The 15,375-nt window shown below is 45.7% G+C and overlaps 1 protein-coding gene across 1 annotated transcript; it reads right to left on the bottom strand.

Moving 5' to 3' along the window:
* Positions 1-2,339: 2,339 nt before the first annotated feature.
* On the bottom strand, positions 2,340-14,049 carry HUS1 (HUS1 checkpoint clamp component). The gene is made up of 8 exons (XM_063325676.1): positions 13,805-14,049; positions 13,352-13,479; positions 12,680-12,856; positions 11,924-12,031; positions 10,866-10,940; positions 8,150-8,249; positions 7,672-7,803; positions 2,340-6,836 (listed from the first exon to the last, which is right to left on the bottom strand). The coding sequence occupies exons 1-8, from the start codon at positions 13,854-13,856 to the stop codon at positions 6,754-6,756; spliced, it is 855 nt and encodes a 284-aa protein (XP_063181746.1). The 5' UTR covers positions 13,857-14,049; the 3' UTR covers positions 2,340-6,753.
* Positions 14,050-15,375: the final 1,326 nt, after the last annotated feature.

The raw sequence follows: 15,375 nt of genomic DNA, 5'->3' as shown, positions 1-15,375 counted from the left end.
TCACTGAAGGAAGAGCCAGAACTAGCCTGCTGCTCCCACTTACTTGCAGCCTCAAAGAACCTTCACAGGGAGTTTCACAGGCAGCTACAAGAAAGCAGCTGTGTATAGTCACTTGCAAGCATTAATACCCACTTTCAGAATACCACAATTAAAAATTAGAATCATTTAAAGGGCTTCTACAGGTACGTCAACCAGAAAAGGAAGGTCAAAGAAAGCGTGCCCTCCCTGATGACCAAGAATGGCACACTGGTAACAACAGACAAGGAGAAGGCTAAGGTTCTGAACAACTTTTTTGCCTCAGTCTTTACTGCCAGCCTCTCTCCTCATGCCTCCTGAGTTGAAGGACCACAAGACAGGGACCTGGGGGACAAAGTCCCTCCCACTGCAAGTGAAGACAAGGTTCGTGACCACCCGAGGAATGTGAATATACACAAGTCTGTGGGACCCGACGAGATGCGCCCCAGAGTCCTGAGGGAATTGGCTGATGTAGTTGCCAAGCCACTCTCCATGATATTTCAAAAGGCATGGCAGACAGGTGAAGTCCCTGGTGACTGGAAAAAGGGAGACATCGCACCCATTTTTAAAAAGGGTAGAAAGGAGGACCCTGGGAACTACTGCCCTGTCAGCCTCACCTCTGTGCCCGGGAAGATCATGGAACAGATCTTCCTAGAAGCTATGCTAAGGCACATGGAGGACAGGGAGGTGACTCGAGGCAGCCAGCATGGCTTTACTAAGGACAAGTCCTGCCTGACCAACCTAGTGGCTTTCTACAATGGAGTGACTGCATCAGTGGACAAGGGGAGAGCTACGGATGTCACCTATCTGGACTTCTGCAAGGCCTTTGACACAGTCCCCCACAACATCCTTCTCTCTAAGTTGGAGAGATACGCATTTGATGGGTGGACTGTTCGGTGGACAAGGAACTGGCTGAATGGTTGCATCCAGAGGGTGGTGGTCAATGGCTCAATGTCCAGATGGAGAAGGGTGACAAGTGGTGTCCCTCAGGGACCCGTACTGGGACCAGTGCTGTTAAACATCTTCATCAATGACATAGACAGTGGGATCAAGTGCACCCTCTGCACGTTTGCTGACGACACCAAGCTGAGTGGTGCAGTCAATGTGCCAGAGGGATGGGATGTCATCCAGAGGAACCTGGACGAGCTAGAGAGGTGGGCCCATGCAAACCTCATGAAGGTCAACAAGGCCAAGTGCAAGGTCCTGCACTTGGGTCGGGACAATCCTCATTATCAATACAGGCTGGGGGATGATGTGATAGAGAGCAGCCCTGTGGAAAAGGACGTGGGGGTACTGGTGGATGAAAAGCTGTGCATGAGCCAGCAACGTGCACTCTCCGCCCAGAAGGCAAATCGCATCCTGGGTTGCATCAGAAGAAGCACGGCCAGCAGATCGAGAGGTGATTCTGCCCCTCTACTCTGCTCTCCTGATACTCCACCTGGAGTACTGCATCCAGCTCTGTAGCCCTCAGCACAAGAAGGACATGGACTTGTTGAAGCAGGTCCAGAGGAGGGCCAAAAAGATGATCAGAGGGCTGTAGCACCTCTCCTATGAAGACAGGCTGAGAGACTTGGGGTTGTTCAGCCTGGAGAAGAGAAGGCTCTGGGGAGACCTTATAGTGGCCTTGCAGTACCTGAAGGGGGCCTACAAGAAAGCTGGGGAGGGGCTGTTTGCAAGGGCATGTAGCAACAGGACGAGGGGCAATGGTTTTAAACTAGAGCAGGGTAGGTTTGGATTAGACATTAGGAAAAAGTTCTTTACAATGAGGGTCGTGAGGCACTGGAACAGATTGCCCAGAGAGATGGCGGAGGCCCCATCCCTGGAGACATTCAAGGCCAGGCTTGATGAGGCTCTGAGCAACCTGATCTAGTTGAAGATGTCCCTGCTTACTGCAGGGGGGTTGGACTAGATGACCTTTGAGGGTCCCTTCCAACCCAACACATTCTATGATTCTATATTGCATGATAAGCCATAACCAAATTTGTTTTGGTACAATCATTTGCTAGTCTTCAGAATAAGAAGGATGAAAGGATTGAAAACTGCAAGAGTATGTGGAAGAAGAATGTCTGCTCCTTTGTGGGTATCTGGACAGGGACCTTTTCAATGCAAAAAAGGGATAAGAAGAAGAGAAAAGAAACCATAAACAAGAACATAAAGGGACACAAAACTGATGGACAGATGATAAGAGAGACAGCGTATGTGGGAGTGTAAGAATGTTTATTACAGCTAGGTTATCTGACTGAGCACATCCTATATTGGGATGATAAGGAAAAGGAAGGAGTCAAACACAGATATAAAACCTGACCAATTGGCATTAGCAAAGTCGATAACCAGGGAAAAAAACCCAAAACCCCTGGTTATTCACACTAATTGTTGGGCTATCAAGAAACTGCAGGCTATATTGCTTTTGGCTGGGATATAGTTAAATTTTCTTCCTGTGGGGCTATGTTCTGGATTTATGACCAAACCGGTGTTGATAACACACCCATGTTTTAGTTATTGCTGACCAGTGATTACACAGCATCAAGGACTTCTCTCTCATACCACCCCACCAGGCTGGAGGCGCACAAAAAGTTGGGAGCGGACACAGCTGGGACAGCTGACCCCAGCTGACCAAAGGGACACCCCATACTCTATGGCGTCGTGCTCAGCTGGGGCAGAAGAAGGGGAGGGCATTTGGAGTTACAGTGTTTATCTTCCCAAGTAAGCATTATGCATTATGAAGCCTTGCTTTTCTGGAGATGGCTGAACTCCCGCCTGCGTATGGGAAGTAGTGAGTGAAGTGCCTATTCTGCTTCGCTTGCGCGTACAGCTTTTGCTTTATGTATTAAATGGTCTTTATCTCTACCCACAATTTTTCTCACTTTTACCGTTCCAATTCTCTCCCCCATCCCACCAGGGGACAGTGAGCAAGTGGCTGCGTGGGCCTGAGCTGCCTATGGGGGTCAGCCCACAACACAGCCAAAAACGGGACTTTGCAACTGACAAAGATGCAAACCTCACGGAGGAGCATGTTGGAGGGGGTGGGTGGAAATATGCCAACTGATGAGGCAACGTGCAGGGCAATGGGGAGCGGGGAGGAACAAAGGGGGAGTGGGCAGAAAGGCATATAAAGGTCAGTCAGTACGCTCGTCATCTCAGTCCGTCCTATCTTCTTATTAAGCCCTTTCTTCACTACCTCTGTGTAACCTCCCTCCCTATCGAGTATCTACGTGCTGCAAGAACTAGGTGCCAGCTACAGCAGGGAACAGCGTGAGTGCAATCAGTGCCAGCTACTGGAGGCAAGACCAGGGTTGCAGGTGCCCCGGGGCTGTAGCGTCAGCTACTGGAGCAAGTGTCAGGGTCCCAGCCACTGGTGTGGGAGTTGCGTGTCCCAAAAATCAACTACTGGGGAGGCACTGGTGTGAGTGAAGCAGGTGTGGGGCTTGGTGCCAGAGGCTAGAACCGGACTGAGGGTCACAGCCCACGCAACTGGTATCAGCTCCTGGCGGGGCAAGTGTCTTGTGAAACCGGGTGTGCGTTTGTTGTCAAACGTGGAAGCTGGATAAGCCAGTGAGTACGAGGGGCTGGATCACGGCTGGGGTATTAGGCAGGCAAAGAGTCTGTGCTTATATCCAGAGGGACCGGCAAGTATGGGATGCCTGCAGGACACAAGCAAGTGCTGCATGTTTGCTAGCATCCACTGATCTGGACAAGCCAGCGAACAGGGCCCCACGGGGCAGGTAAGAGGGCTAGGGTCTGGACAAGGGTACTAGGCAGACAGTGCCAGTACTTGAGGGATCTACTAATGTGTATGTGCTTGTGAACCTACAGAGCACTGTGTACGTGCCTGCACCAGTGACCTGTCTCTGCCGGATGAAAAGAAGGAAGAGGACGTGGCTGGCTGTGCTTGTTTTACGTGGGTCCTGTATGTGGATACATACAGCTGAAGGCACGGCTTCTCTGTGGCAGTCTGTCACCAGCCATGTCAGTGTCCTCTGTGTGCCTGTGCATCTCTCCGGGACACAAGCTCAGCTTCGCTGCTGGTTGAACCCGCAAGTAGGAAAGCAGCAGCTACATTCCTCAGTCCAGGGCATACACTTCCCCAGTACCCAGGTACCTGAGGCTGGGCTCCAGTAGCTGTGCAGCAGGAATCCTGGGCCAGAGCTCCTGGAGGTGGTGGCCACTCCTAACATCCCACAACAGAAACGTGCATTAGGACAACACAGTGTTGGAGAGAAGCTGGAGGGTCTTACAGTTAATTTTTTAGTCCCACCAGTGGCTTGTAACTGTTTTGTCTTGGCAGCTTAAACCACAAGAAAAGTTTTCTGGCATAGAACCATTGGTTCATCATGTGGAACCAGCTAGGGCTGTTAATGAGAAATATTTCTATTGGTGTTAAGGAGCAGCAAGAGCAAGGCTGCTCCAGGAGCAACAAGGAGCCAGGAGCAGAGGGTGGACATAATGCAGACTAAGCAGCACCCCGGCAACTGGGGCACAGGCTCACAGAACCTAAACCAGGCAAGCAGAACCAGGTGGCGAGAACAACAGCTCCCATCCAAAGCCAATCTAGGAAACTGAAACATCAATTCAGGAATAGGTTTGGCCCAGGCTCACCTAGAACACAGCTTAGGAGAGCAGGGGATGCCACAGCCCAAGCTGAAATAGGATCTGCAGGCTCATGGACAGGGGTGGGCAGGGATCCCTGGTGAGGCTGCTTAGGGCCATTAAGGCCCAATACTGCCCTCAGGGCTCTGACACTTGGATTCACAGACGACAGAAGGTTTGAACACAAATAATTATTATTTTCTCTCTGATCACCATGTACGCGTCAAAGGGATGGCAAGGCTCAGCTGTAATCCTTGTGCTGTATTTAGGTGGGAAGGCTGGAGAGACTTCACCTCTGTTAGTCTGCCTAGCCTCTTCCCCTCCAGAATACGAAATGGACATCTCACTGCATACTCCTGTCCTGTACCAGCATTACTCTCACTTTTATTTATTTTTTTATTACAAAAAACCCGCCTAATTTTCTTGCAATGATAACTTCTTTTTAAAAAAAGCAATCATAGAGCCAGCATAGTCAAGAGGCCACTATTACTAGTTCCTATGCTATACCAGAAAAAGCCATTTCCATCAGGTTTTACAGAACACATTTTTCAAAGGAGAAAATCCAAAGATTTCAAAGCCTACTTTTATAGTGCATACTCTGTATCGTACTCTTGACAGTTCTTCCCTTCTCCTCAGGAGAAAATCCAGGAATATGTATCACATACCTCTTATCATACAACTGCTGTAACCTGGCGCACAGCTATTTTCATCTTACAGATTGCTAGGTAATTGCAGTTGCCCGTGAAAACTAACAGGATTTGAAAGATGCCTCCTGGTTAATCTGATAGAAATGGTGGAAGAAGGCAAAGAAGCCTAACATTCCTCTCCTTCAGCCTTCTCTTGACCATTTGAATCTGCAAGAACAGGAAGACTAATTGCTCCCTTAACCTCAATGCCCCTTGAAAAAAAACCAACCCAAACCCAATACTACTGACCACAAGAGTTACCGTCTAGCAGAAACTCCCAGTCCTATTTGGCAGCAAAGACTCACTATTTCTAAAACAAAAAGTTTCACAAGATACTCAAAACCCTGTGGAACATCAAAGGCTATACAGAACACAGCTGAATAACAAATACAATCTCACATGGAATAAAGAGGAAAAGATCTCAGAAGATAACCAGGATGCAGAAGCAGGGGCAGTACTCCTGTTAGTGAGACTTAGTCATGCTCTTGGCTGCCTGGCATCAGGGTTTAGATACAATCTCACCATGTGTGATGCCATGATGACACAGGTTGTACAATGCTTTCCACCTGCAGAGGGGAAAAAAATGGGATCCACAGATAACTTGCCCTTTATTTCACACCAATTGCTGTGTTCACACATGCCCTCCTATGATATTCATTCCATACACAGACAGAGACCTTCACTGCCCACATTAACAAGGTAATTCAGACTGTTTATTTCATCCTCTCAGGCCAAGAGCTACACACGTCAGCACTAACAGAACTACTGAGGTATGCTGGAGCAAGTCAGATCAAAAGATACTACCAGGTACAAACAGACGCTGTTGAATTGCTGGTGCTCCTTAGCATCTGTTACATCCTGTTATATGCTGGCAGCTGCAGGAAGCTCCTCTGCCTCAGACACATTTCTGCTGCACAACATGCAGCAGCATCGAGTCCTTTTACACCACTGCTGGAAGAGAAGTCAATCCAGCACCACTTCAGGAGGGCTCTGCTTACCTGCCCAGGCAAATACCAATCTGTCAACCCTCCAGAGGGCTCTCCTGCTCTGTAGAGGTATGACAGTTTGCTCGGAGATCCCTTAACTTAGAGCTGCTTAACACCTAGCAGCAGCTCCAGAGGTCAATTCCGCCTTTATGTTTGTTGACGAGAAAAAAAGAATATTATGTTGCCTTCCCCACAGCTCAAAGCATCCCAAAAGCACATACAAATTTCAGTTTTGCTCCCCTTAACGGTCAGATATGCCAGCTCCCTAGCGTTGTGTCTTTCACAGCATATAACTCTTCACAAAAAATTGCTTTCTGAATGAGGAGATATTTCAAATAATTTCATAAATATAGAAATAATGTCCATCTGAAGGCTGCATCTAACAGCGGATCACATGAGAGTACTCCAGCAACTCATGAAAGTTTTCAGACTTCACGGAAAAGGCCTCAGGTTGGAAAATGACTGAGATTCCAAAACATTCAGGCAAGTGCTGGAATAAAATACTGCAGTGAAACATCCTCATGAAGCAAGATGAAGTGGACAACTCTTTTACTTACAATATCTGTAAAGAGAAAATCCAGTTTAAAGCAGGAAAAATATTTTAAAATTAAATCTTCTACAGAATGCCACCATAAGAATACAATACTTCTACCACTTCCAACAGAAGGATGACTAGACATATCATCCTGTAGTATTTAGGTCTTTGAGGGTCTATGAAGCATTGACTAAAGAGTCTATGAAAGCTGATATCAAATAATAAATATGTAATGTATAGGCCTATAATGCTATACCCATGCATTAAATCTCCCTTGGGAAATTCTTAGCATCTGTGAATCAAAACATACAGATGTTCCCAGGAAAAGCATACAGAGTTATCAAAATAGGATATAAAACCCTGCATAGCCTTCTGCAGAAAGAACATATCATTTCTATGGTTAGAAACACCAGCTGCATAAAAAGCATTTTGGTATTAACAATCAATTTGGTGACGAATGTAGGAAAGCATATGAGAAACAAAATCAAAGCAAACATGTCAGTAAATCCCAGTTTCTCTGCTAGAAATTAGGGGCTTTGTTTTAAGTCTTTCAAAAAAATAACACCTCAATATAATAAAAAATAGTAACGTTAAAACAAAACCAAGAAGACGACACTCATGATTAGCCAATCTGAGTATTCAACTTCATACTTATAAAAGGGCCTGGCTTCATTTTTCTTTCATGTTTTTTTCAGGCCTAAGGCCTGAAGCTTACTGCCTACAAAGAGAAATATTAGAAGTCCTCAGGTACAGTAAAAATGTTTCAAACAGACAAAACAGAAGATATGCTGTTTGCTAAGATTACAAGCATGGCAAACATCCCTCCTTAACTGGAGTCTGCAAGCAGAGCTGTTGAACTTACTGCACAATGCTTTTGTGGGATTGACCTGCTGTCCAGCAAGCAGCTGCTGCAGTTTCTTGATGTCTATGCGTGCCTCAGCCATGCTTTCCAGATCTCTGCCTTGAGCAGAACTTTGACATCCATCCTCTGATGCTAAAAGCATAAGAACGCCACACTTAGTCAAAACATCAGAAGGAGTTTCGACACCTATAAGAACACACCTGATAATCACCGAACAGCTGGAACTCAAATGTGGTGTTTTTCAGAAACAGCAGTGCAAGGAAGACAAAGCCCAGTTTTCCTACAGTTGTGGAGGATACTGGAAGAGACTACCCCCATAAACACGAAACAGCCACTGGCCACTTTTCTTTTTAAGGTTTCTTTTGAAGACTTCAAAGTACTTGATGCTATTTGTAAGGACTAACAGAAGGTAAGTACCGTTATCAGCATCAGACTTAAGCGATGAGAGACACAAGAGGCAACAAACAGGGAAACTTACCCCAGGGCGGATTTCCCAAGTCTTTAAAATGTGTTGTTACAGATACTAAGTCAGTTTCTATTTTCAAGTTCATTTCTCCACTCAAATTTGCTTCAATCACCTGCAATACAATCAATCACAATTTTAGGCAAGCCACTCTCACACTGCAGAAATACAGAAGAATAAAGTGCATCTTTGTTCAAATACAAGCTTCCAGGAGCACTTCGGTGCCTTCACAGCTTAACTGTACTTTTTGAACATGGTTTGAACATTTGAATGTTCATGTAAAAATGCATTTCTCATCATTCCTGTATGAATTATCTTAGACCAACCTCCCTGAAATTATAAAAAAAAAAAAAAAAAAAAAAGAAATTCAATTGCTCTCCAGTACTTTTAGAAAAAATACTGGCTTTGGGAAGTTCACATGCTGAGAAAAAGGCTTTAGAAATGAGAGACTGAAGCTGGAGAAATGCAAGTTTTCCTGCATTTCCGTCCAGCTTTTCAACAAAGAGAAAGAAACCTACCCAGTCCACAGACAGGAAACAGGATGCACCAATAGTTGACCTGCAGTTGCAGTGTTGCTTTCCAAGACTTAAAAGCAAACAGCTGCACCACAGCAGTAACTCCAAGCACAACTTTGAACTGCTAGAAATCCTGCAGAAGTGCTGAAAAGTTTTCAAATCCCATCCTGACAAAGTCACCACCAAGAGGAGACCATATAAGATCTTACACAAATCCCAAGCAGATCAGAGGATTCCTAAATCACATCTAAGCACTTAATCTCTGTGATTAGAAGAATTCTCAATAATTTTAAGAGGCACATATCACAAACAGAATCTCCCATAGAATGGGAGATGCCCACAACTGAATCCTCCCAAACAATGGCCAAGTACTATTTGAAAGAGCTTCTAAGCCCTTTTTGCAGCACTCATCCTGACCAGTTTTATCACCAAGATGCATCTAGCACAAGTATTTAATTGTGACACTTGACATTTTTGTTCTTTAATAACAGGAAAGCGTGTAGAAGACGCATGTAGTCTGCCTCCTCCCTTAGAGCTATCAAAGCTATTTCACAGAGATTTGTTTATTTTCCTGCTTGAAAGGAGGTAAGGAAATTTCCTGCCTGGAGGTAAGGAAATTAGGAAGGGGGGTATGCCAAGTGTTGATATGCTACCTCTTCTGAGTGTTGCTAAACATCAAAGTTCAATCCCATCATACAGCCATCCTGTGTGAGAAGAGATCCTCAACTCTGTAAACAAAGCAGTTATACACCATGCTTAGTTGTGTGTAAGCACTTCCACTGAGGACACGGGGGAAGGAAGGAGAGAGAAAAAATAAACCTCCCAAAAGACTGACAAAGGATAAGAGTTGCATTTACAGGATGACTGCTGTTTGCAAAATTGCCAGAAGCCCAGGGTAATCTCTCAACTCTTCCAAGCCTTGGAAGACTGAGACTGTGCCAATTTCAAGATTCTCAGTTTACAGAAAATTTCCCATTTATAAAAATTGGTATGAACAGCCCCAAACCCAAAATATTCCAAAGCTCTATGCTTACTTGCTAACTTTCATGTCAGTCAATTCCAGTGATTGTGAGCAACAACTTAGAAAAACCAAACCCTTATTCCAGCCAACTGCAGAGGGCTTCTTTCAATGGAAGGCCCACCAGCACTCCAGAAACCCAGAGTGAACTGGAAACCCACCACATGTGCTGGTTTTGTCTGGGATAGAGTTAATTTTCTTCATAGTAGCTAGTATGGGGCTATGTTTTGGATTTGTGCTGGGAACAGTGTTGATAATGACAGGGATGTTTTATTTATTGATGAACAGTGCTTACATATAGCCAAGGCCTTTGCTTCTCACATCACCTCACTAGTGAGCAGGCTCGAGGTGCACAAAAAGTTGGGAGAGGACGTAGCCGGCACAACTAACCAAAGGGATATTCCATATCGTATGACATCATGCTCAGCATATAAAGCTGGGGGAAGAAAAAGGAAGGGAGGAACGTTTGGAGTGATGGCGCTTGTCTTCCCAAGTAACCATTACATGCGATGGAACCCTGCTTTCCTGGAAATGGCTCAATACCCGCCTGCCAATGGGAAGCAGTGAATGAATTCCTTGTTTTGCTTTGCTCGCATACACGGCTTTTGCTTTACTTATTAAACTTTCTTTATCCCAAGCCACGGGTTTTCTCACTTTTACTTTTCTGGTTCTCTCCCCCATCTGACCGGGGCTGCGTGGTGCTCAGTTGCTGACTGTATTTAAACCACGACACCACGTCAGAGTCTAAAGCACAGGATGACATCCAGCTATTAGTAGGATTTCCTTTAAATCCTACCTCAAGTTTACCTAAAGTTCATTCACACAGACACCTAACAGAAGACTCACTTAATAGGCATTTCTTTAATGAAATCACCTGGAATGCCTCCAGCTAGCTTCCTGACAGACTGCAATTTCTCACCAGCTATGAAGAGTGGCTTGTAGCAACACAATGTTCTTGTTCTTTCAAGGATTCAGTACAAAGATCACCACTTTCTGGGAAGCCCAGTGTGAGTTCTTCTGTGTAAATCCTAAAATAAATCCCATCAGTTTCTTCAGCCCTTACACAGTCTTTAAGTGCCTTTAGTTCAATGTCTGATCCATCCCAAAATAAAATGTAACGTGAGGGCACCAGGGAAACATGCTATGTCCAAGATAAAATAAGGTCTGTAGGACACACACCTGAAGTGCCTTAACTTACAATGGAATTGCTGAGATTCTTCATTCTCTCCACAACACTCCTCATTGTTTTCAGCACTGGTAAGTAAATACTGACCTAGAAAGACATAAGAACTGCATTTGCACAAATATTTCATGTGTGACTGGGATGTGATGCATTTATTTCTCCCTTCAATTCCATCTTATTTTAGACTTGAGTGCAGGGAGCACAATATTTACCTGAAATCAGCAAATACCTCAGAAATAGAGAAAGACTTTTCCATTATACCAACAGGCCATTGCTCTAGCAATTGCTTCAGACATGCTATCCCAAGTCTGCGTTCAAAAGAGACAGGTTTTTGCAGACCAGATTCTCACATGAACCCACATCTGGGTTACTGAGCAGTCAATAGTATAATACTACAATATATAGTATGGTATAATACTACAGCCAAAAAGGAAAGAACGCGATTCCCATAGTACTATAATTATTTCTGGAACTGCATCAGTGTAAATCTGAAATAACAGAACGAAATACATCAAGTTTCTACTGAGTCATATGCCTTCAGAATTTAAACACTCTTTGCTATAGAGGTAACAGACATCCATAACCTCAAATAGGAGCATGTTTGCACAAAGACCTCTCCTTGCAACTCTGCTAAAAGTCAAAAAGGAGAAGATATATAAAAATCAAGAGGAAACACATCTACACATCTATACCTAACTCGGCCAGGCAGGCCATGAATTTCACAAAGAACAGATTATTTGGGCCACTTGGTACCTATACAGCTGTAACAGTCTAAATCTGTGTGGTTTCGAGGGGCTCCTGCCTAAAGCCACGCAATTCCTTGTGCCTCCCTTCCTCCGCCCTGAATATCACAGCAACAACTGGTAATCACCTGCTCTGTCTGTACAGGTTCTGGAGTCTCTTGTCAAGATGGAAGCCATGACCCATTGCTGTCCAAACCTCTAGTGGAAGCTAGAGGTCTTCCCTCTTTCCTTTCACTTCCTCTGCAAAACCCACCAGTAATATACTCCACAGTAATACCATTCCACTTGCAACCTCCCCCTTCTGTAGGGAATATAAAAACAGAGGCTTACATCAAAGTCTGGCACACTGGGCTCTCTGAAGTCATTCCACAATCTTCTGGGAATAACCCCCACAGGAATATCATGTGTCACAATCCTACTGCTGCTTGATAAGGATGGCTTGAGGGAGAGAGAGGATGCTGTTGCAGTTATAAACAGGACTCGAATTCAGAATTCAAATTTTTCAGACCCACTCTGGGAAGTACTAAAATCCAAGTGCCCCAGACACTCAGTTCCAGTTTTACACAGGTGTCTATCGATCCACTATTAAGCCTTTTGAATAAGGAAGAGGTGGTGAGATATGAGTCATTAGTATCTATAAACTATCCTTAGAGCTGAAGAGGTGAATCCGTCAAGAGGTGTTAACTGCAAAAAAAAATTCAGAAGACAGCAGTCTGAAGTGGAACGGCAGGACAATCAAAAGCAAAACAAAGAGCCAAACACTACACTGAAAGCTCCTTCACTTTATGGCTTCAATGAGAAGATTTAGAGAATGAAGGAATGGAGAAAAGTAGACATTAGAAAGAGGTGCTTCAACCACATAGCTTTCATTCTTCCTTGCCTTTTGGAAAATACAAAGCTGTTTCTGTGTGCTACCAATCATGACGGCAGGAAAGACTAGTGAAATGGAAAGGCTAGAAAAATGGCATGACTTTTATTTTGTTTTCTAGAATTACACCAAAGACTACTAAAGCATCTATTTGATCTTAAGAAAAGCACTTAAGAGCTTTTTCTTAATAATGAAGGTAAAGGCATGGTTGCACTTACTAACTCCACAGCAACTCGGAGACAGGGACAGTGTTTGTTAGTCAACTTGATTTTCACTGCCTTAGCATTCTGGGCAGTTTTTAAGGCTCGTGACAGGTTCTCAGGCACCAACTCTAAATAGATTTCGTTGTGCTCTGCAGCTACTCCTTCCATCTGAAATTCATCGAAGAAATTCCCCTACAATTTTTGAAAATTGGGAAATAAAACAGAGCAAATGAAAAAAAACAATCAAATAGAGGGGTAAGTTTAGAACTGTGTGCATGCAATGGGAAGCTTTTTTCTGCCTGGCATCACCTGCAGGAACGAGGACAGGCTGCATAAGCATGAAGGCCCATTCATTTAAGATTCTCCCCTAACACCTATGAGTCCTCAAAACAAGGGTGTGACACATGAGTTGTGCTTTGCTGTTTCCAGTTTTGGGCAGACCTTTGTGGGCCGGCACACACTTGAAGTGACAACCAAGGTAAAGGGGACGTCTAGCCAGAAACACCAGGCCTGTGCAACTCAAAGGCAGTCCTGCGAAAAGAGTGACTTCAGTGACCAGACAAGCCTTGAGAGACCTGGCGCATCTCAGGAGAGGGCTCAGTGTACAAGAAACACCTCATATGCCAGACACAACTGCACGCTCTTTGTTTTCAATGACATATGGTTATTGAACTTCCCTGGGCTTACCTGGCACAGCTCACACCACATACTGACACCTCCATTTGCTACTTTATCAGAGAGAATGAAATACAGCTTGCTGTCAGTAAGGCACAGCGTGCAGGTCTTGGCTAACTTGGCGATTGTGTTAATTACACCTGGAGGAGAGAGAGGGACGTTACAGCAAGAAGCACTTCACACATCTCATCCCAGGGGCAGGGGAGAAATATTCGTTGTCCAAAAACGCAGCTCGCGCTGCTGCGGAAACTCCCAAGCGCTCGGGGCGAAGGAAAACGCCTCACGCTGCCTCCCCCGGGAAAGGCCTGTGGGCGCGCGGCCTAGGCCTCACGGGGCCCGCCACGGGACGGAGTCCGCCGGCGCGCACGCCCTTCCTCTTCCCTTTCCCCAGGAAAGGCGGCCCCGGCCACTCGCCGAAGCACTGCCGTCCTCCGCCCCGGTGCCTCCCCGCCCTGGCAAACTCACGGCTGAAGTGGTTGAGGCAGGCGAGATCCACGATCTTAGCCCGAAATCGCATGGCGGCGCCCAGCCTGCAGCCGGCCCCGCCCGCCGCCGCAGCACCGCCCGCCGCTAGAGGTACGGCCCAGGGCGGGCCCGGACAGGAGTCGGTCAGGGAAAGCGCGGCCTCTGGGCAGAGGACGCCAGGCAGGGAGCAGCCATTGCAGCCAGTTTCCTTGCTGCGCGGAGGCGGGCTCTGCCGCCGCGGGTGGCCTCCCTCGGCAGCACTGGCGGTCGCCGGAGCCGGGGCCGCAGAGCTCGCCTCGGAGTAGAATTTCTCGGCACCCCCAGGATATACGTATAAATCCAAACATCCGTATGGGTCCCTGCCCCAATGTTGCAAGGAATTTTCCTCTTCAAGGTGAAACCATCAGCCCCTGGCAGGGGCCAGGCCCAGACTCTGGCCCTGGGTGAAGTGCTATGCACAACATGAAGCAGTAGGGAGGGAGGAAAGCAACAGTCACGTAAGAAAGCAGAGCTCTCTTAATGGGTCTTTCCATTGCCCCATCGCTAGCCAGGCCATCCAGAAAGGGCTGGGCAACCAAAAGTGTTTTGAGAAAGCATCTCTTTGTCAGACCAGGCACCTCAGGTAAGACAGGGTCCCTTTGCCCAGGGCTACTGGAGCTTAGTGCATGGTGTGCAGGGGTTTATGAAGAGACCGGAATAGTTGAAGGATGTACAAAGTGAAGGAAAACCTTGCTATACCTGTCCCTGTGTGCGGCATGCCTGTTTCGTACAGGAGATTTGGTCCTTTGCCTCTATGATATTCTTGGTTCCTTGTAGTCCTTGAAAACTGCAGCATTTGCAGAGATGGTTTTCTAGTGCTGTCCTCTTAGGTTCCTCAAGGTTGTCTGGTGTGCTGTTGTCACACTGCAAGTTCCTCAGGTCAGCTAAATCACCTTTCTCACATTTGATTTTGAAATGCTGTTGGGATGCTGCTCACAGCACCTTGATGCTGTCTTTTGATACAGTCATTATGGAAAAAAACTAAAGACCAAAAGAAGCAATCGTGGATCTACATACTTAGAGAAAGAGCAATGGGTTTGGGAGAGGTTATTCTCTGGCTGTGTTGCTCCCAGGCCCTGTGCGCTTTGCAGAAATCAGCTGAAGATTTTCTTAGAGAAATCAGTCCAGTGCAGCAGGGTTTGGCAGAATCAATCCCAATTCAAATCTTCAACCAATCAACTCAGCACAGTGGTTTGATATTCACTGTATTTTTCAGAATAGCATTTCCCTGATAAAAGTCATTCTAACAAGATGGTAGTTCACTGTGAAATCTCTTACACAGTATCTGTGAATATACTACACCCTCATCTTTTATGAGTTCCCATTTCTGTTGGCTGCTGTTGTTGCATTGGTCATGGTTTAACCCCAGCTGGCAATTAGGACCACACAGCTGTTTGCTCACCTCCCACTCACTGGTAGGGTAGGGAGAAGAAGGAGAAAAAAAAACCTTGTGGGCTGAGATAAAGACAGTTTAATGGAACAGTAACTGAAGAGAATAATAATAATAAAAATAATGATAAAAAAATATACAA

Source organism: Chroicocephalus ridibundus, chromosome 2 (genome assembly GCF_963924245.1).
Source record: "Chroicocephalus ridibundus chromosome 2, bChrRid1.1, whole genome shotgun sequence".
Classification (NCBI taxonomy): domain Eukaryota; kingdom Metazoa; phylum Chordata; class Aves; order Charadriiformes; family Laridae; genus Chroicocephalus; species Chroicocephalus ridibundus.
The sequence above is the reverse complement of the archived record's forward strand: the minus strand, read 5'-3'. Positions and strand labels throughout refer to the sequence as shown.